General features: G+C 32.9%; 1 protein-coding gene across 6 annotated transcripts in view; it reads right to left on the bottom strand.

Moving 5' to 3' along the window:
- LOC129746765 (CD151 antigen-like) overlaps nucleotides 1–21859 on the bottom strand; it is a 238340-nt gene that overhangs the window by 22147 nt on the left and 194334 nt on the right. For all 6 annotated transcript variants that reach the window (XM_055740639.1, XM_055740642.1, XM_055740641.1 and 3 more), the window contains exon 4: nucleotides 10441–10632. In XM_055740639.1, the coding sequence (XP_055596614.1) occupies nucleotides 10441–10632 (192 nt within the window). The remainder of the gene's footprint in view (nucleotides 1–10440; nucleotides 10633–21859) is intronic.

Genomic DNA, 21859 nt, shown 5'->3' with positions numbered 1-21859 from the left:
GGAGGAACCAACTAAAACGTTCGTCCAACGTAAGATATATGTATGAAGTGGGTATGTTAAATCTTGAACCTCAGCCAAGAAATAAATCCGTGGTTCCAGATCCCAGAGGAATGGGGAATGGAACACTGAAAAACGGCAGTAGCTGAGAAATTTTATTTCTCTTAATTACTGCTCACGTACAGCCGATCGATTCGGATCCGTTGCATTAACGTCATGATAGCTTCAAAGCTGGGTCAGTAAAATGTTTATTGCGCCTTCAGCTGCCGACCAATTGCAGTAATTCCCTTCGACACTTAATTCAATCGGAAAGGGTGTTTTGACTGAGGCACTTAAAAGAGAATAAAATATGGAATATATTGAAATGGACGATCCTTGCTAGCAGCTTTTGTTTGTTTAAAGTCTTTCATTTCCCTCATTTATCTCACTTCAAGTTAGCAGTCCCAGATTAAATAGAAACACTTTCAATACAAAGTTAAAAGTTGACTTTTCAAAAGATAATTACTTCTGACAATTTGGACAATTTGGACAATTTTGACAATTTTGACAATTTTGACAATTTTGACAATTTTGACAATTTTGACAATTTTGACAATTTTGACAATTTTGACAATTTTGACAACTTTGACAATTTTGACAATTTTGATAATTTTGACAATTTTGACAATTTTGACAATTTTGACAATTTTGACAATTTTGACAATTTTGACAATTCTGACAATTTTGACAATTTTGACAATTTTGACAATTTTGACAATTTTGACAATTTTGACAATTTTGACAATTTTGACAATTTTGACAATTTTGACAATTTTGACAATTTTGACAGTTTTGATAATTTTGACAATTTTGACAATTTTGACAATTTTGACAATTTTGACAATTTTGACAATTTTGATAATTTTGACAATTTTGACAATTTTGACAATTTTGACAATTTTGACAATTTTGACAATTTTGACAATTTTGACAATTTTGACAATTTTGACAATTTTGACAATTTTGACAATTTTGACAATTTTGACAATTTTGACAATTTTGACAATTTTGACAATTTTGACAATTTTGACAATTTTGACAATTTTGACAATTTTGACAATTTTGACAATTTTGACAATTTTGACAATTTTGACAATTTTGACAATTTTGACAATTTTGACAATTTTGACAATTTTGACAATTTTTACAATTTTGACAATTTTGACAATTTTGACAATTTTGACAATTTTGACAATTTTGACAATTTTGACAATTTTGGCAATTTTGACAATTTTGACAATTTTGACAATTTTGACAATTTTGACAATTTTGACAATTTTGGCAATTTTGACAATTTTGACAATGTGGACAATTTTGTCCATTCTGACAATTTTGACAATGTTGACAATTTTGACAATTTTGACAATTTTGACAATTTTGACAATTTTGACAATTTTGACAATTTTGACAATTTTGACAATTTTGACAATTTTGACAATTTTGACAATTTTGACAATTTTGACAATTTTGACAATTTTGACAATTTTGACAATTTTGACAATTTTGACAATTTTGACAATTTTGACAATTTTGACAATTTTGACAATTTTGACAATTTTGACAATTTTGACAATTTTGACAATTTTGACAATTTTGACAATTTTGACAATTTGGACAATTTTGACAATTTTGACAATTTTGACAATTTTGACAATTTTGACAATTTTGACAATTTTGACAATTTTGACAATTTTGACAATTTTGACAATTTTGACAATTTTGACAATTTTGACAATTTTGACAATTTTGACAATTTTTTCAATTTTGACAATTTTAACCATTTTGACAATTTTAACCATTTTGACAATTTTGACAATTTTGACAATTTTGACAATTTTGACAATTTTGACAATTTTGACAATTTTGACAATTTTGACAATTTTGACAATTTTGACAATTTTGACAATTTTGACAATTTTGACAATTTTGACAATTTTGACAATTTTGACAATTTTGACAATTTTGACAAATTTGACAATTTCTTAAAATTTTACAGTTTTAACAATTTTAACAATTTTGACAATTTTTACAATTTTGACAATTTTGACAAATTTGATAATTTTACCAATTTTGTCTATTTTCAATTTTGAGAATTTTGAAAAATTTGGTAATTTTAACAATTTTAACAATTTTGACAATTTTGACAATTTTGACAATTGTGACAATTTTGACAATTTTGACAATTTTGACAATTTTGACAATTTTGACAATTTTGACAATTTTGACAATTGACAATTTTGACAATTTTGACAATTTTGACAATTTTGACAATTTTGACAATTTTGACAATTTTGACAATTTTGACAATTTTGACAATTTTGACAATTTTGACAATTTTGACAATTTTGACAATTTTGACAATTTTGACAATTTTGACAATTTTGACAATTTTGACAATTTTGACAATTTTGACAATTTTGACAATTTTGACAATTTTGACAATTTTGACAATTTTGACAATTTTGACAATTTTGACAATTTTGACAATTTTGACAATTTTGACAATTTTGACAATTTTGACAATTTTGACAATTTTGTTAATTTTAACAATTTTGACAATTTTGACAATTTTGACAATTTTGACAATTTTGACAATTTTGACAATTTTGACAATTTTGACAATTCTGACAATTTTGACAACTTTGACAATTTTGACAATTTTGACAATTTTGACAATTTTGACAATTTTGACAATTTTGACAATTTTGACAATTTTGACAATTTTGACAATTTTGACAATTTTGACAATTTTGACAATTTTGACAATTTTGACAATTTTGACAATTTTGACAATTTTGACAATTTTGACAATTTTGACAATTTTGACAATTTTGACAATTTTGACAATTTTGACAATTTTGACAATTTTGACAATTTTGACAATTTTGACAATTTTGACAATTTTGACAATTTTGACAATTTTGACAATTTTGACAATTTTGACAATTTTGACAATTTTGACAATTTTGACAATTTTGACAATTTTGACAATTTTGACAATTTTGACAATTTTGACAATTTTGACAATTTTGACAATTTTGACAATTTTGACAATTTTGACAATTTTGACAATTTTGACAATTTTGACAATTTTGACAATTTTGACAATTTTGACAATTTTGACAATTTTGACAATTTTGACAATTTTGACAATTTTGACAATTTTGACAATTTTGACAATTTTGACAATTTTGACAATTTTGACAATTTTGACAATTTTGACAATTTTGACAATTTTGACAATTTTGGTAATTTTGACAATTTTGACAATTTTGACAATTTTGACAATTTTGACAATTTTGGCAATTTTGACAATTTTGACAATTTGGACAATTTTGTCCATTCTGACAATTTTGACAATTTTGACAATTTTGACAATTTTGACAATTTTGACAATTTTGACAATTTTGACAATTTTGACAATTTTGACAATTTTGACAATTTTGACAATTTTGACAATTTTGACAATTTTGACAATTTTGACAATTTTGACAATTTTGACAATTTTGACAATTTTGACAATTTTGACAATTTTGACAATTTTGACAATTTTGACAATTTTGACAATTTTGACAATTTTGACAATTTTGACAATTTTGACAATTTTGACAATTTTCACAATTTTGACAATCTTGACAGCTGTGACAGTTTCGACAATCCATTCATTTATGACAATTTTAAGAGATTTTGAAAATTTAGTATTTTTTTGGAAAATTTTATATGACACTCTCAAAGCCAGAGGGGTATAAGTGACAAATTTTTCGATTTCAAGTTAATAATGCCAAACGATTCTCGATATTTCAAACTATATTTTCTGATTAACTCGGATTTTCAGAATTTTATTCACATAGTTTACATTCGAAAGAAAAAAACACATATATGACAAATATATGGCAAATGACCAAACACAAGCGTGTTTTCTCGAAATAAGCTTTTATGCACTTAAACCCCTTTGGCTCCAAGGGCCTCATACATATGTTATCTTCAGATTCAATTATAATTTTATTTCATTCATCCCTCAAAAAAATGTGAGATTCTTGAAAAGTTTGAATTGATAAACTGCTTATAACCAAATTTCATTGCTGAGTTTGGAACCAAAACGAAGCTTCTTAGACCCAAGGGTTTGAGGAACTCAAAAATGACTCTGAATCAACTCAGTTTAACACCACCAACAAAACTTAGAAAAAATATAATAATGAAAAAATGCTACTATTTTGACAACCAAAATAGCGTGTAGTTAAATTTGCGCATTAAAATTGTACTAGGCGTAATCATCATTTAACCTTCCAAAGCCGTTCGCAAAAAAATCGTTTCGGGGAAATTTGAGTTGTTGTTTGATTTTGTTCTCCTGGCTGTAAATGTTAACCGATTTTAATGATATTATATTCATTGAGTAGGTAATTTAGTCTTCTTACTCAACATTTAAAAATAAAGTCGAAAACTATTACCAGGTTATCAGAAACTGGTTCAGAAAGTAAAAAGTCCGGAAAATCAATTTTATTTTTAAAATACTCATAACTCTTGATAGCTTCTCTGTATTTAAGTGTTTCTTTCATGTTTGAAATCGTGAAGAATCCATCTATCCGACAATGTATAGATATGTTGGGGTCCAATGAAAGTTTTGACCGTTATCTCAGATCCTCCGGTAGAAAAAAATCTAACTTTAAAAAAACGACATTTAGTTTTGGCTTTGCTTAGCTGTATTTCACTTACCAATGAATCGATTTTCAAAACTCAAATTTTAATTTCTTGTCGTTAATTTGATCATTATTTTCATAGAACATACTTGGTTTGTCAAAAATCCCAGTTCTTCAGTATATTGGAATGATGATAAAGAGGTTTGAAATGTGCGCTTCGGGTCATATTGACCCGAACAGCTTTGGAGGGTTAAAATCGTCATTTGACCACTTCATGTTCGTTTAGTGTTAAAGATACAGATATTAAAGGAATTCTGCCCATAGTTGTTGAAAACTTTATATTGCAGGATGACGATTAAATAAAAAAAATGTTCTTAACTTATTGACTTTATTATTGGACGTCTCGGGTGAATCTGAAATTATTGGGATACCCTCCTGACATAAGCCATCAAGATTCTTGCAATAAATAAGTTTGTAGTAGAAGGATCTTATTTTACATTGGGTGCAATTTTTAAGGTGTAAACCATCAAGTTACTATTTTACGCCCAGTTTTGTGGTTTTTCAACTTCAAACATGTGTAAAAAAACGATTACAAATTTTCATTCACTTTCTTTTCTAATACATCTCAAAATTGTTCTAAAAAATTAAGTTGAATGCGAAAAGTGTACCCTTTTTACTTTAACTACCTTAACGTTCGGATGTTTACCGCCCACTCAACTTTTTCCAGTTACGATAATGTTTTCTAAGGGAAAACCATCTCACGAGAAGGCAACGATTATCGTTATCGAACTGATGAATGTCGCTCTAGACATCGGAGAAATGTCAAATGGTCATTTTGACAGTTATCATCTCTGGTTCCCATCACGCTCAAAAAACAAAAAAATATTAAAAAAAACCGAAAATTTTCCAATGCAAATCTATCTAACAAAAATAAAACTATAGTGTCAAGCCGATTTTAGGTCAAATATGTGATATCTAGTTAACAAAAACCCTTTATGCATTAGATGAACAGGAATGCCAACTTGCTAACAGGCGTGCGTCGAATTTGAAAATGCGCCCGAAAACGAAAAACAAATTATTGAGTAAAACGGTAGAAGTTTGTTAGCAACACAGAATAGTGGTCAGATTTTTGGGGGACGTATCCAGTTAAAAAAAAATACATCAGAGATGTACCGAAAAGGGGTTTTCGGCGAACGGCCGAACACCGGATATTGACCTTTCCAACTATTCTGCCAAACGAATATTAGGTCAAATATTCGATTGAATATTCGGTCGAATATTCGGTCGAATATTCTGTCAACTGTTTTCAACCTTATGTGTAACCCATAAGATATTCCACAATAATGAGTATCTCGTCTATTAAAGACTTCAAGAGCTCAATTACCTTTTGATGCGCTCTATTGAAAAATTGGAAGATTTTTGATAGTATTACCACTTACGAAAAGTATGAATTAAATTTCAGTAAAATTTAGGACAAACGTGGCGGAACAAGTGCCAAGCCAATTGAAATTGCTTATTTGATATTGAATTAGATGAAGTTCGAATTTGAGTGTTCGATCTCAGTGAAACTTCATGTTTCTTTTAAGAGAGTACATCTTTCAAAAATATGATGGTTGGCATTTTAAAAATGCTAAAACCTCCAGTCCATAGAAAGAGTACTCTGTATACCGTTACCGAGTTTCGATCTCATGACCTCTGGCTTAGAAAACTTGATGGCTATCCTCTAAAAAAACAATGATCCTTAACCTCAGCAGGGAAGCAAATCGAGCAGATCTGATAATGCTAACTGGTTTATCACTTGTGTAGCACTTAGCGATAAAAATGAGAACGCAATGACTTCTCATCTTTTACCAATGCCGATCAAAATAACTCGTCCGAAATTATTTTCTCTCGGTCAGTCCTAGTTCTGAGAATATTCTCCGACAAAACTGGAAGCGATCGAAAAAACAGCCGCACAGAAAGAGCTTATTCCCAGTAAGCGCGTCCTCTCAAAAATCGACAGAGAATGCAAAAAATTGAGAGTTGAGTCACCGAACTTAAAATAAAACGGTTAATTTCGGCGACACTCCAAGAACACAAGAATTCTCATTCGGTTTGTCCTGCCGAGATACCTAGAGACTACGAATACGAATGCGTACATGCGAAATCAGTTTGAATCGTACTCTCGTACGGTGAGGGTCGCATTTATCTCCGTGTTTTTTTATATGCGTGCTTTCAATTGTAACAGTCGACTTCGCTCGCAGGCAGGCAAACACGCATCTCGAAGAGAAACATACAAACATGATTCGGGTTGTTTTCGTGTGTTTCTCTGGAGGGCGTGTCTTTGATTATTTCGTGTCAGTCACCCAAGGCACGCGTATGGTGTATTCCTCTCTGCCGATTAGATGATGCAAAATCGCAAGAGAGATCGATGCGATCCCTCTGTCGATTTGAGTTACCTCTCTGCCGATTCATGTTTACTGGGTTCTAGCTATTTACGTCCATTTTGACTCTCCGCACCCCTAACTCCATGAAAAATAGTAAGAAATTTTCTCTCGTCCGAGAGCGAGAACTTCCCAGTAAACATGAATCGGCAGAGAGGTAACTCAAATCGACAGAGGGATCGTAACAATCTCTCTTGCGATTTTGCATCATCTAATCGGCAGAGAGGAATACACCATACGCGTGCCTTGAGTGAGTACCACGAAATAATCTAAGACACGCCCTCCAGAGAAACACACGAAAACAATCCGAATCGTGTTTGTATGTTTCCCTTCGAGACGCGTGTTTGCCTGCCCGAGAAGTCGACTGCACCGTACGAGTGTACGATTCAAACTGATTTCGATGTATGCATTCGTATTCGTTGCCTCTAGGTATCTCGGCAGGACAAACCGAATTAGAATATACCCGGTAAATTTGAATCGGCAGAGAGGTAACTCAAATCGCCAGAGGGATCGTAACGATCTCTCTGGCGATTTTGCATCATCACATCGTTAGAGAGGAACACACCATACGCGTGCCTTGGGTGAGTGCCACGAATTAAGCTAAGACACGCCCTCCAGAGAAACACACGAAAACAACCCGAATCGTGTTTGTATGTTTCTCTTCGAGACGCGTGTTTGTCTGCCTGCGAAGTCGACTGCTACGATTGAAAGCACGCACATAAAAAACGCGGAGATAAATGCGACCACATCGTACGAGAGTACAATTCAAACTGATTTCGCATGTACGCATTCGTATTCGTTGCCTCTTGGTATCTCGGCAGGACAAATCGAATGAGAATTCTTGCGTTCTTGGAGTGTCGCCGAAATTAACCGTTTTATTCTAAGTTCGGTGACTCAACTCTCAATTTTTTGCATGCTCTGTCGATTTCTGAGAGGACGCGCTTACTGGGTACTTGCGTTCTTTAAGTGTCGCCGAAATTAACCGTTTTATTTTAAGTTCGGAGACTCAACTCTCAATTTTTTGCATGCTCTGCCGATTCCTGAGAGGATGCGCTTACTGGGTTATCCTCAACGTTACAAGAGACGATAAATTTGAATAGGAATGCACCACTTATGGAGAGCAAAATTGAAGTTTATAGGCGCTAGTATAGTTTTCTTGCGGATAAAAATCTCTCTCACGGGTGTTTTGATCGGCAAATTCTAACGGATGATAACGATTTTTGGATTCCCTGAACCTTAAGCACTCCAGCAGATCGTGGCCTAGAAGATAGCATCCTTGTCTTCTAAGCCAACGATCATGAGATCGAATAACGGTCGTGGAAAAACGTGGCACACATAGTACGACGAAGATTGGCGGTTTTAGTATTAGCTAAATGTTAGCCTTGCTACCTTGAAATTGTACGCCTCAATGATGCAGCACATGCATGTGGGTGGATTTTTTCAAGGGAACTTGGATTGCACTTGGAGATCCTACTTAGATATGTATGTTCTCGTAGTGCTACCGGTAAACAACTGCAACTTCAACCAATAGTGCAGGGGTGTAAAGTAGCATAGCAAAGTAAAAAAAAATAACACGGGGTAATACCACAATAGATCAACTTTATGGTCGCAGTGGACTCTTTGCAACATTACTTTTTAATGGTTTCATGAATTTTTGAAAATAAATATTCGGCCTTCTTGATGATAGTTCAAAGCCGGAACTATGAAGAGCTTCATAATCGGCTTCTAGTCTCGATAAGAAGGCTTTGATTTGGTCTACTCTTGAATGTAACGTTGGCGAGCTCTACGAACGAATGTAACGAATCTAACGTTTGCGGCTTCTTCTTAGTTCAGATTGGAGTTCCACTAAGGGAGCTTGTAAGGCGGACGACGTTTTAATCTTCTAGGGAGAGTGTGTCAATCAATCTGTTCTTGGCTTTCCGTTGGATTTCTATTTTCTTTGAAAACTCAACATTAAAAACAAAGGTTTGGACAAATAAAGGATGATACGGTCAAAATTTGGTCAATATCAACTTCACGTATTTCTTTCAATTTTGCATTTAAAAAACCTGAACACCCCTCATTTTGAAGGTGTGTGTGTAGAATGTTGCTCCTATTTTGATATTGGAATTCAATGTTCAGTTGTCAAAGTGCCGTCCAAGGAAGAGGAGCAGCGTATCAAAATTTTGCTCGCGCATCCCGAAAATCCGAGCTACTCGCACGCAAAGCTGACAAAATCACTAAAAGTTGCCAAATCAACCGTTATAAATGTAATCAAAGTGTTTGGGGAACGTTTGTCGACAGCCAGGAAGTCTGGATCAGGGGGAAATTGAAAACCGGAAGCTGCTAAGACGACAAAGAGAGTTGCTTGCGGTAGTTTCAAGCGAAACCCTAACCTCTCTCTCCGAGATGCCGCAAATAAGCTGGGTGTATCGACTACAACCGATGATAAACAAAATAAGACGGCCAAAGCGCGATCCCGGAGGCTGTACAAGACTATGCTGACGAAGTTTGACTGCGACTGGACGACGAAACCTACGTCAAAGCCGACTACAAGCAGCTTCCGGGACAGGTGTTTTATACGGCAAAAGGAAGGGGAAAGGTAGCAGATATTTTCAAGCACATGAAACTGTCAAAGTTCGCGAAGAAATATCTGGTTTGGCAAGCCATCTGTACCTGTGGCTTGAAAAGCAGCATTTTCATAGCTTCCGGGACTGTCAACCAAGAAATTTACGTGAAAGAGTGTTTGAATAAACGTCTGCTGCCTTTCCTGAAGAAACACGGTTGTTCCGTACTGTTTTGGCCGGAATTGGCATCTTGCCATTACGGTAAAAAGGCCATGGCCGCCAACAACGTGCAGGTGGTTCCCAAGGACAAGAACCCTCCCAACACAACAGAGCTTCGTCCAATTGAGAAATACTGGGCTATTCTCAAGCGGAACCTAACGAAGACCAAAAAAACTGCTAAGGACGAGCAGCAGTTCAAGGCAAACTGGCTTTCTGCGGCGAAGAAGGTAGACAAGGTGGCTGTACAAAATCCGATGGCAGGGGTTAAGCGTAAGGCCCGGCCATTCGGATTTGGAAAAGCGGAAGCCTAACTGAATATTTTTCCTTAATTTTATACTAATTAAACTTGAAAAGGAAATTTAATTTGATTTTTTAAATAAACGATTTCACCGATTTACACGAGTTTTCCCTTGACCAAATTTTGACCGTATCACTTTTATGGGCTTTAGCCATTATGAAATACATTAGCAAATCTTGAGAAAATACCCATAAAATCAGACCTTATTTTGCAATAAACTAAAAAACTAGGAATACTCAAGAATTCATACCACCATTTTTCAATTACAAAAAACAACTTACGCCCAACAGCAACGCTCGGTTTTCCCGCCAAACTCCGCAGCATCCCAGTACGCCACCTAAAAGCGCGAGCAGCCCAGCGGCCAGCAAAGAGTAGGTCCCGATGGCGTAGTTGGTCGTCGAGAGCAGCGATATGTACTGATGCTTCCAAAGCACGGTCCAAAGTGTGACACCGATTATCACCAGTCCGGACATCTGGAAAAAGGGAAACAGCAAGCAGAGAGTAAGAACAGTCAGTCGGTGACAATTTGTAAGCTTACGACACGAGGATTAACGTGTTGACAAAACCACTGACAGGCAGAGGGACGTTTTCTGTTTCTGTCCAGTGTTTAGGAGGGGCCATTAATCTTGGATTTTATCACTAGCTGAAATAAAGCTGTCTCGAGTGAAAAATTTTAGAAGCGAGATCTGTGATTGACGGTTGATGAACATGCCAAATGGTTTATTGTTTGAGATGACAGGTCCTCGGTACAAATCATCTTAGTCCGTTATTTGGACTAGAAGCTTAATTTTGAAACACTCAATCGTTCACGAGCGTTGATGAATCCATCTGGCTGCATCAGTTAAAAGTGGAACAAAAAATAAACCAAAACTCACCCACTTCACCCTTTTCAATCAATTGGAAGCTTTTAGCTCCTACAGAATCCAAATATTTGAACAGTTCCATCATCGTTACTTTAAGATAATGCCCGCAGCAACCAGACGTTCCCTAAAATGTATTCTTAAAATCATCTCCGATCGAAAGATATCAATCGAATTTCGTCAAAGGCAGGGGTCGGCAATCTTTTGTGTCAGAATGGATGACAAAAGTGACAAAAATGACAAAAATGACAAAAATGACAAAAATGACAAAAATGACAAAAACGACAAAAATGACAAAAATGACAAAAATGACAAAAATGACAAAAATGACAAAAATGACAAAAATGACAAAAATGACAAAAATGACAAAAATGACAAAAATGACAAAAATGACAAAAATGACAAAAATGACAAAAATGACAAAAATGACAAAAATGACAAAAACGACAAAAATGACAAAAATGACAAAAACGACAAAAATGACAAAAATGACAAAAATGACAAAAATGACAAAAATGACAAAAATGACAAAAATGACAAAAATGACAAAAATGACAAAAATGACAAAAATGACAAAAATGACAAAAATGACAAAAATGACAAAAATGACAAAAATGACAAAAATGACAAAAATGACAAAAATGACAAAAATGACAAAAATGACAAAAATGACAAAAATGACAAAAATGACAAAAATGACAAAAATGACAAAAATGACAATAATGACAAAAATGACAAAAATGACAAAAATGACAAAAATGACAAAAATGACAAAAATGACAAAAATGACCAAAATGACAAAAATGACAAAAATGACAAAAATGACAAAAATGACAAAAATGACAAAAATGACAAAAATGACAAAAATGACAAAAATGACAAAAATGACAAAAATGACAAAAATGACAAAAATGACAAAAATGACAAAAATGACAAAAATGACAAAAATGACAAAAATGACAAAAATGACAAAAATGACAAAAATGACAAAAATGACAAAAATGACAAAAATGACAAAAATGACAAAAATGACAAAAATGACAAAAATGACAAAAATGACAAAAATGACAAAAATGACAAAAATGACAAAAATTACAAAAATTACAAAAATGACAAAAATGACAAAAATGACAAAAATGACAAAAATGACAGAAATGACAAAAATGACAAAAATGACAAATATGACAAAAATTACAAAAATTAGAATTAAACATAAAGCGATTTAAAATTATGGAATTAAAAAAAATCAATATGAAAATAAATTACAAAATGATAGAGAACCAAAAAAAAAAACTTTTCCATAAAAAGCTACAAACAGGACATGTTTAGTCTATCTTGGCCTGACTTTAATTATAATTTTAACAATTAAAGGATCTAGTGTCTTGTCTCTTCAAAATTCTGCTGGTTGCCGAACTGGTCTGAAATAAAATAAAAAATGAACCATCTACATTGTCGCACCAATTTATTCATAGATCTCCCACCCTTCAGAAAATCATTAAAAAAAATCCAGAAGCAAATCTCTCAACCATTAAGTTCCGCTGCTCGAAAAAAAATGCACCCGCAGATGAAGTGGAACGATATCGAAATCGAATGAAAACGAAAACAATAAAAGCAACATCGGAAAAATGATGAATAAAATAATACTTGACTCTCGTCCTCTCTTGAGCTCTCTCACAGCTCTTTCGTCATCATTCATCCGCCAGAGCTTGCCGCCAACGACGATGAAAATCTCTGGAATAACATATCTCAAACAATTCAATTAAAATACAATTCCTCATTGGGACCCCTTTCAAAACGGGATTCAGATGGCTCCCCGGTTTGAAATCAATGGATGACTGGAAGCTGCCCGGGCCACTTTTCGATTCACGAGTTCTGATTTTGAACCAGACCCACCCGATGACACAGAAATCGGGTCGACCCGTAGCCGTTTCAGCCGTTTTCGATTTTGTTGAATTTTAATTCCTCAATTCCGGGCGTTTGGAGTATACAAACATTTATTCTTCTTTTCGCGTTTCCATTCTCAACTTTTTGATTGGATATTAATTGCTTTTGCTTTGTCCGTTTAGTTCGGCGCGCGGAGATGATGCATCTTTTTTTTCCATTCCATGGTGGATCTTTTCCGATTTTATTATACTTTGCTTTGAATCTCAATATCTATATGTGGATGTATATATTCTATCCGACCACTTGACTGCGTGCTGGGCCATCTGGGAGCTTGACTTCTGATGGAGATTTGCCATCAATGGGTTTGAGATTGAAGCGGCGCAGTCAAGGGCTTGCTCTAGATTGGTTCTTCATTGACCAATATCTCGAGTTTTGATGGGTTGGGTTGGGTATCTTGAATGAACCAGCTGAGAAATTGTGTCGAAAAAATGATTCATAATTTCTTTTTTCTCTGCAGCCGATCAATACATTTATGTAATTTGAATTATGAAAAGCTTGAAACGATAGAACAAATTTGCATTACAATTGCCCTTAAATAATAAAAAAGATTGTTTTGAAAAATTTTCAAGCTGTAATTTTTCTGAATAAATCTACAATCAGCAATTGCATTCGGGAATTGGCTCTCGTCGCGTGAGGTCGTGTTTTGTTTGGGCACAAGTTTGGGTTCTTTAGATTGTGTACCTCGAAAAAAGATAGATTTGGCTTCGAAGTAGTTTTGTGGTTTTATGTGCTTTTATCATCCCATTCCGATAAATATTTTCATTGAAATTGTGGTTCCAGTAAGAAAAAAAACAGATTTCCCTAGAAATCCTCTAAAAAAAAGTGCTCAATAGAATTCGTGCAGTTTTCTGTTGTTGGGTTTATAAAGAGGGGCATTGGGGATGTGAAAATCGGGGTGAAATTTGAAGAGGCTCTAATGGTGAAGAATTGAATTGTTGTTGAGTGCTTATAGTTTTGCCCCAGGGATTTAGTTCAAATTTATGCAAAGTTCTGCTCTTGAAAAAATAATTACAGTGGACGCGTCAGGTTGATGGTGAAGAAAAATCAGCTCCCCCTTTCGTGTGGTTGCCATAGAGACGGCAGTGGATGTTTGGCTTGCTGCGATCAAATATGTTGGTCGCTTTCCGATTTGTGGTATTATTGAAAATTTCATTGATGATACTGGCGGAACGAGAAGTTTCTTCAATTCAATTTTGCTAGTCCATACGTAGCATAATCATGTGCATATTTTTAACACGAAGGGAGGATTATATTCAGGAGTGAATTTGAAATCGGTGAAGAAAGAAACAGCTATAAATTTAAAAAGAAAAGGGAAAGGAAATGCATTGGACGCTATCTCAAAGGGAAAAAAGTGAATAATGCAATGATGGGGTAGGAGGAGGGGAGGAAAAAAGAGTGGATGTGAAAGCTAGAGGGAAGAAGCGGGAGTATCCGAGAAAAAATCTGGCTGAAAGGAAAGGTAGGAAAAGCAATGTTATGGTGAATAAAAATACAGCCGGGAGAAAATCCACCGTGGTGTTGGGTAGAAAAATGGCATGAGGGTTTTTTTTTCTCTCAAATAGCCTTGATACCCAGAATTATGGAAAAAAATGAGAATTAAAATGACATTGAAAGAATTAAAATCGATCGTACATCTGAGCCAATAATATAATGCTGAGTCGCAGATGTCATTTCATGACATTTGAGGGAAGTGCTCCTCTTTGGAAAAGTTCAGATGATCTGTGGCGTTCATTTTAGGCGGTTTAAATGATTTTAAGAAGAGTTAAACGATGGCTTCTCAGCAAAACAAGTGATTGTGAAGGGGAGTCTCAAATAGCAAAGAAATAAAGACGGTGAATAAAATAATTTGAAGTGTAATGGAAAATTCTTAGAAAAGTGATCTATGGTTAGGGTGCAGTTAGTTGGTGGAGCAGAAGGGCAGTAAAAAAATTGAAGAGAAGAAAAAAGCATAGAATTCTATTTTGAAAACAAGTGTATAATTTAGGTAATGGGGCAGTAGTGAAGAGAGAAAAAAAAGATACGCAAAATATCCTGAGAAAAGTGTCCAGAGCCTAAAAACTTAATAGTTTTTAATCTTTGGGTTCGAAATGGAGCGCTGAAAATTGGCCAGCTAGTGAGGGGTGCTGGTGCTGGTTTAAAATGCCAGACAGATTTGTATTTGAATTTCAGTATCGGCAGTAAGGTTTGGGTTTAGGTCCCTTTACTAGCCGATGGGTAAGATGTTTGTTCATATTTATTTGCATAAAATGGAACTTTCAATCAGCTGCCAGCTGGCCAGGTATATACACGGATGCCGGAATACCTGTAGTGAATATATAGCACTAAAATGTTATAAATCTTCAACTGGTTGTGTATCTGATTGATTTGTTCTCCAAAAATATACTTTCATGTACACTTAATACATTCACTTCATAACAATTCACACGAAATCATGGTGTCGGGTATAGTGCATTCAAGATTTTATGATTAATTGATGTTATCTAAAAAGCATGTGAGCACTTACTTTGATAAAACTGCGGTGAATCCGTGCACCCATGATGGATTATCTACATACATACATACATAAATCTACAATCAGCAATTGCTTTTTCAAAGCATAGAGGAGACAGGGAGACTTGATCCCATTTTCTAATTCTCCTCATATCTTTTTGCACAAAAAAACTCGAACAAAACTTGTTCCCGTATATAAAATAGAAGCTACATGAAGACAAAAAATAGTAATTTTTTCAAGTTACACCTATAACGAAGAGGTTGCAAAAATGTACTGTACCAAAGATGGTTTGTTTGGAAAAGCAATACTGGCATAAAAACTCGAGCTCCCAAGCTAAATAATGCATGACCACTACATTCAAGCGAAACAAGAAAAACATTTTTACGAGATTTTTTTCATATGGGATAATTCATCCCTGTAAAAAATATAGTGAGAATCGAACTCACTGCAACATCTAATCTCGGCTTGCCAGTCCTATATTTTACCTAGTGCACAATCTGAGACGATTAGCAAACACAGGTTTATTGTCAAAGTCATTTTGCCAACGCAGATTAGCAAGAAGCAAAGAACAAGGAAGCTTTGGCCGTCTACCGTTTGGCCAGTATTTATTCATCCTTCTTTGCCTTTCATATGGAAGGGATGAGAGTGGGATGAGAATGAGGTGAGAATGAGATGAGATAGAGTCACGGTGCCTCTGATGGAACCATTTTATTTATAAAAAATAAGCATTGCTTATTTTTGCACCATTCGAAAGCTGGGACTCCTCTCTTTCATTTTAGCCCAAATTTGAAATAGTTGATCAAGAGGTCTAGAACAATTTATTTTTTTGGAGATTTTTTTTTCCTTTTTAATGGTTTTTTCAAAGACATAATCATTCTAAATAAGGTTAAAACGATTGTCATACCTTTAGCGTAAATCCAACTCTATATTTAAATAAAATGAACTAATAGGAAATACATGGCTTCAACTTCATAGAAGACATCAAAGTGAGACAAGGTGAGAGAAAAGAGTTGTAATGTGACAAACAGAGTGATTATTATTTCATTTGGAAAATCTAATAAAACTTAACATCATTAACCTTCCAAAGCCGTTCGCTAAATATCCGTTTCGGGAAAATATGCGTTGTAATTTGATTTCGTTCTCCTGGCTGTAAATGTTAACCGATTTTGATGATATTATATTCATTGTGTAGGTAATTTATTCTAATTACTCAACATTTCAAAATAAAGTCGATATGTATTACCAGGTTTTCAGATACTGGTTCAGAAAGTTAAAAGTCCGAAAAATCAATTTTATTTTTAAAATACTCATAATTTCTGACAGCTTTTCTGTATTTAAATATTTCATCGATGTTTAAAATTGACAAGAATCCATCTATCCGACAATGTATAGATATGTTGGGGTCCAATGAAAGTTTTTACCGCTATGACAGATCTTCCGGTAGAAAAAAGTCTTACTTTAAAAAAACGACATCCAGTTTTGGCTTTGCTTAGCTGTATTTCATTTCTCAATGAACCGATTTTAAAAACTCAAATTTTAGTTTGTTGGCGTTAATTTGATCATTATTTTCATAGAACATACTTGGTCTGTCAAAACTACCAGTTCATCAGTATATTGGAATGATGATAAAGATGTTTGAAATGTGCGCTTCGGGTCATATTGACCCGAACGGCTTTGGAGGGTTAATAGCACCGTGTCCAGATCAGTGCTGCAAATTTTCAGTGTCAGTGAGAAATTAACAGCTGACTTTATTGCAGTGTATCGGTCAGTTCAATTCCAACTAGATTCATACGAGAATGAACAGAAAGCTCAGTCTTGAAAGCTCTCTGCACACTCATTCACCAATCGGCAACATCGGTGCTTAGTATACATTCAGGCTCTTTGCAGGTTCATGAGGTTATCCAATCTTCATTTTCAGTTTCAAGCGAACATTGCTGAAAGTGAAAAAAGCTTCCTTCTATTATCATTAAGTTTAGTTGAATGGTGACAAAGATTGTTCGACTCGCTAGACATGCGCAAATTTCAGAATTACTGCTGAGATCGCTATTTTTGAAGGATTCTGATAAAAAATACGTCTTTTTCAAATGGTGTGAAGAAGTGGGAAGGTTTAGAAATGAGTGTTCGAGTTGGCGAGACGAACGCTGGCGAGGGAGCGTGTAGACGAATCTGGGGGGGGGGGACAAAATTATGACAAAAAGTTGGCAATAAAATGACAAAACATGACAAATGTGGTCAAAGTATGACCAAATTATGACAAAAAAAAATTTGACAAATAGGACTAAAATTTACAATACAATGGAAAAAAATTTACTAACACAACTCTGTGGAAAATATGTTAAATCTGATTAAAATATGACAATATTTTAACAAAAATATGACAAAAAAGACAAAATCATGGCATAAAAAATGACAAATGTCGTTAACAATTGACAAAAATATGACAAATATAACAAAATTATGACAAGCGTGGTAAAAATATGATAATAAATTGACAAAATCATGACATGAAATTGTGATAAAATCAGACAAATTTATATATTTGAAAATTTGATATCAAAAGAACAAAAATACGACTATGTCGTCAAACTATCAAAAAATTTGACAAAATGATTAAATATTACAAATGTGGTATCTTCCAGATTGTTGTCATTCTTTAACCACATATATCATTTTATTGTCATTTTTTTGTGATAATTTTGTTTTAATAATAAGATTTATGTCATAATGTTGTCTTATTTTCATCACATAAGACATGTTTTAGACAAAGGTTTCTCGAAGTTTAATCATCTTATTGTTAAATTTATGTCATATTTGTCAGACTTTGTCATAATTTTGTAATTTTGTTGTCATGTTTTGTCATTGTATTGTAAATGATTTGTTTCATTTTTGTGTTATTTTTCATATTATTATCACATTTGTCAAATGTTTGTCTCATTTGTCGAATATGTGTCTTATTTTTGTTATGTTTTGTCATTTTATTGTCAATTTTTTGTCATATTTATGACATAATTGTTTGATTGATGTCATTTTATTGTCAAATTTTAGTCATAATTGTCAGATTTTTCTCATACTTTTGTCAAAATTTTATCATGTTTTCAACATATTTATCACATTGTGTAATGGGATTGACACGAATGCCAAAGCGTTGGTAAAGTGTCACAAATAAACAAAAAAAAAACATTGTGTGGTTATTTTGTCATTTTTTGACCACATTTTGTCATATTTTTGTCATTATTAATTACCATAAATTCAATTCTCATGAATTTTATATTCATCCATCCTCTTGTCCCCCCTTCAAATAATCGTATAGTCTCAGCGATTTTCAATTCGCGTTTTCTTTTTGAATCCCAATTCATAATTTGCAAAAATGGCAAAAACAAATGCTTACTGAAATTATCAGCAACTTTCGCTGACACTGATTGAATGCTCAAGCTGCAGTCACTGATCAAAAACAGTGAGCGACAGAAACGCCTAAGCGAAAGACGCTTTCGTAGCTTTCGAGTGAAACAAGTTAGTTCGGGTTTACGAGTGAGCTTTCTACTGACTGATAGACACACTCACATAGCTTTCTGTAGGCACGAGGATGACCGAGCCGATCAGAAGCTTTTATATTTGTTGACTTTTCAATTCCGTTCATTTCAGTTGAAGCTTTTTACACTGATAGAAAATCACAGTCAGTATCATTTGTGCTTTAAGAAAATTTGCAGCACTGGTCCAGATACAGTATTCTACCAACTTTGAAATTGATTGCAGAGTATTTAAATGATCAGGATGGTTAATTTACAATTGAAAATCTATCTTTTTCATAAATTTGATTAGGATAATCTGAAGTAAAGAGCATTTATGGTGTTCTTTTTAATTCCAGAACAAAAATCAAATTCTTTTTATATCACTTCGATTTGTCCTAAAATCCTTAATGGGAAATAAATAAAGTTTAAGATATTAAAAAAATTGATAAACTCTTCGAAAACTTAAACAGTTGAATGAACAAACGCCAAACTGTGGAAGATGGGAATTATATCACTTGTTGTTTACGAATTTGTTTCAAATTTTCGATCTAAATTACCAGGATTTTTAAATTTTGTGCAATGTAGATTGTTTACAAGTTTGTTGCATGTTGAATTAAGTTTTAAATTAATTTGTTCCAACTTCAAAAAAAGATTTCAAATTTGTTTCGGCCTTTAGAAATCGAAATAAAAAATTCGCATCAAAAAATTTTTCGAAATTAATTTTTCAGATCTAAAATCATCAAATTTTTTATGCGAATTTTATTTATTTCGTTTTCCTAAAATTTTTGCACTTTATTTTGTCAGATCTAAAATTATCAATTTTTTGAGATTTCTCCATTTCTCCATTCGAAGCCGGTCCTATTTCCAATATTGATAAAATTTACACAATGGACAAAATTAACAAAATTAACAAAATTGACAAAATTGACAAAATTGACAAAATTGACAAAATTGACAAAATTGACAAAATTGACAAAATTGACAAAATTGACAAAATTGACAAAATTGACAAAATTGACAAAATTGACAAAATTGACAAAATTGACAAAATTGACAAAATTGACAAAATTGACAAAATTGACAAAATTGACAAAATTGACAAAATTGACAAAATTGACAAAATTGACAAAATTGACAAAATTGACAAAATTGACAAAATTGACAAAATTGACAAAATTGACAAAATTGACAAAATTGACAAAATTGACAAAATTGACAAAATTGACAAAATTGACAAAATTGACAAAATTGACAAAATTGACAAAATTGACAAAATTGACAAAATTGACAAAATTGACAAAATTGACAAAATTGACAAAATTGACAAAATTGACAAAATTGACAAAATTGACAAAATTGACAAAATTGACAAAATTGACAAAATTGACAAAATTGACAAAATTGACAAAATTGACAAAATTGACAAAATTGACAAAATTGACAAAATTGACAAAATTGACAAAAATGACAAAATTGACAAAATTGACAAAATTGACAAAATTGACAAAATTGACAAAATTGACAAAATTGACAAAATTGACAAAATTGACAAAATTGACAAAATTGACAAAATTGACAAAATTGACAAAATTGACAAAATTGACAAAATTGACAAAATTGACAAAATTGACAAAATGGACAAAATGGACAAAATGGACAAAATTGACAAAATTGACAAAATTGACAAAATTGACAAAATTGACAAAATTGACAAAATTGACAAAATTGACAAAATGGACAAAATTGACAAAATTGACAAAAATGACAAAATTGACAAAATTGACAAAATTGGCAAAATTAACCAAATTGACAAAATTGACAAACTGACAAAATTTACAATCAAAATTTTCAAAAATTTTCATATCTTTAGATTATTTGATCGATAATCGTACCCTACGTTGCCGCATTGTGTTTTAGTCTAGCAGTTGTAATTTTACCCAATTTTTTTCAATATTTTCGTCTTCACATGAGCGGTTGAGTTATTCAATATACATTGTTAAGCAACTTTTTTAAAATTGTTTTCTTAATTTTTTAACTTCTTTCATTACAAAGTTACCCTATGCTGTGACTCAAAAAAAAAAAAATAAATAAATAAATTGAATGGGATTATAATGTCAAAAAACGGGATCATACAAGATATTCCAGTATCCAGTCTTTCAAAACTCTCCCATAAGTTGCAAATTTTGTTATTTATATGAAAATTATGGTTATTTCAAAATATTTTTATTCTATAAACAATTTTGAATCTCAATTTGTTAAAATAATTTTGAATTTACTGCGATCGAAATTCTTCAATTACTATTTAGAAGTTATAAATCTATCATTTGTTTACTTTGTGTCACATGTATCCAAATATAATTTACAGGCGGTAAGAAAGGCAACAATCCACTGTTAAGTGTGTTGAATTGGGTTTTTATATTTTCTTACAAGATATTGAATAGAACATCTCGAAGTGCACTATGGATCATAAAAACCCCGAGATTTATATGTAACCATCCGCTTTTATTATTTCAGATTAAATTAAATTATATATTTGAGATGAATTGCGTTTACGAGAGAAGACAACAAATTCAGTTTTGTTTACTAATAGTTCTTAATAAATTTCTGTAGCCCAAAAACCCAGATTATCTAAATCAACGATTGTTGTCTACTTGATTGATTGCAGGGAAATATGAAAACCAGTTATCCGTCTGTAACTTTAGTCCCTTTGAACCGATTTCTTTTGAATTTGTATTTTCTTAAAGTTCAAAACATGACAAATATTTCACCCAAAGACTGCATTTCGATTAAAGTTAAGATCAGAAAGTTATTAAGCTTCGAAAATTGTATGACATTTTTTAAGGATGAAATTCATCACTGTCGATGAGGCGTCAAAATGAACGACCGGAACACTCAT

The sequence above is a fragment of the Uranotaenia lowii genome, chromosome 2 (assembly GCF_029784155.1).
Source record: "Uranotaenia lowii strain MFRU-FL chromosome 2, ASM2978415v1, whole genome shotgun sequence".
Lineage (NCBI taxonomy): Eukaryota > Metazoa > Arthropoda > Insecta > Diptera > Culicidae > Uranotaenia > Uranotaenia lowii.
Note: the sequence above shows the minus strand (reverse complement) of the source record. Positions and strands in the feature narration are given on the sequence as shown.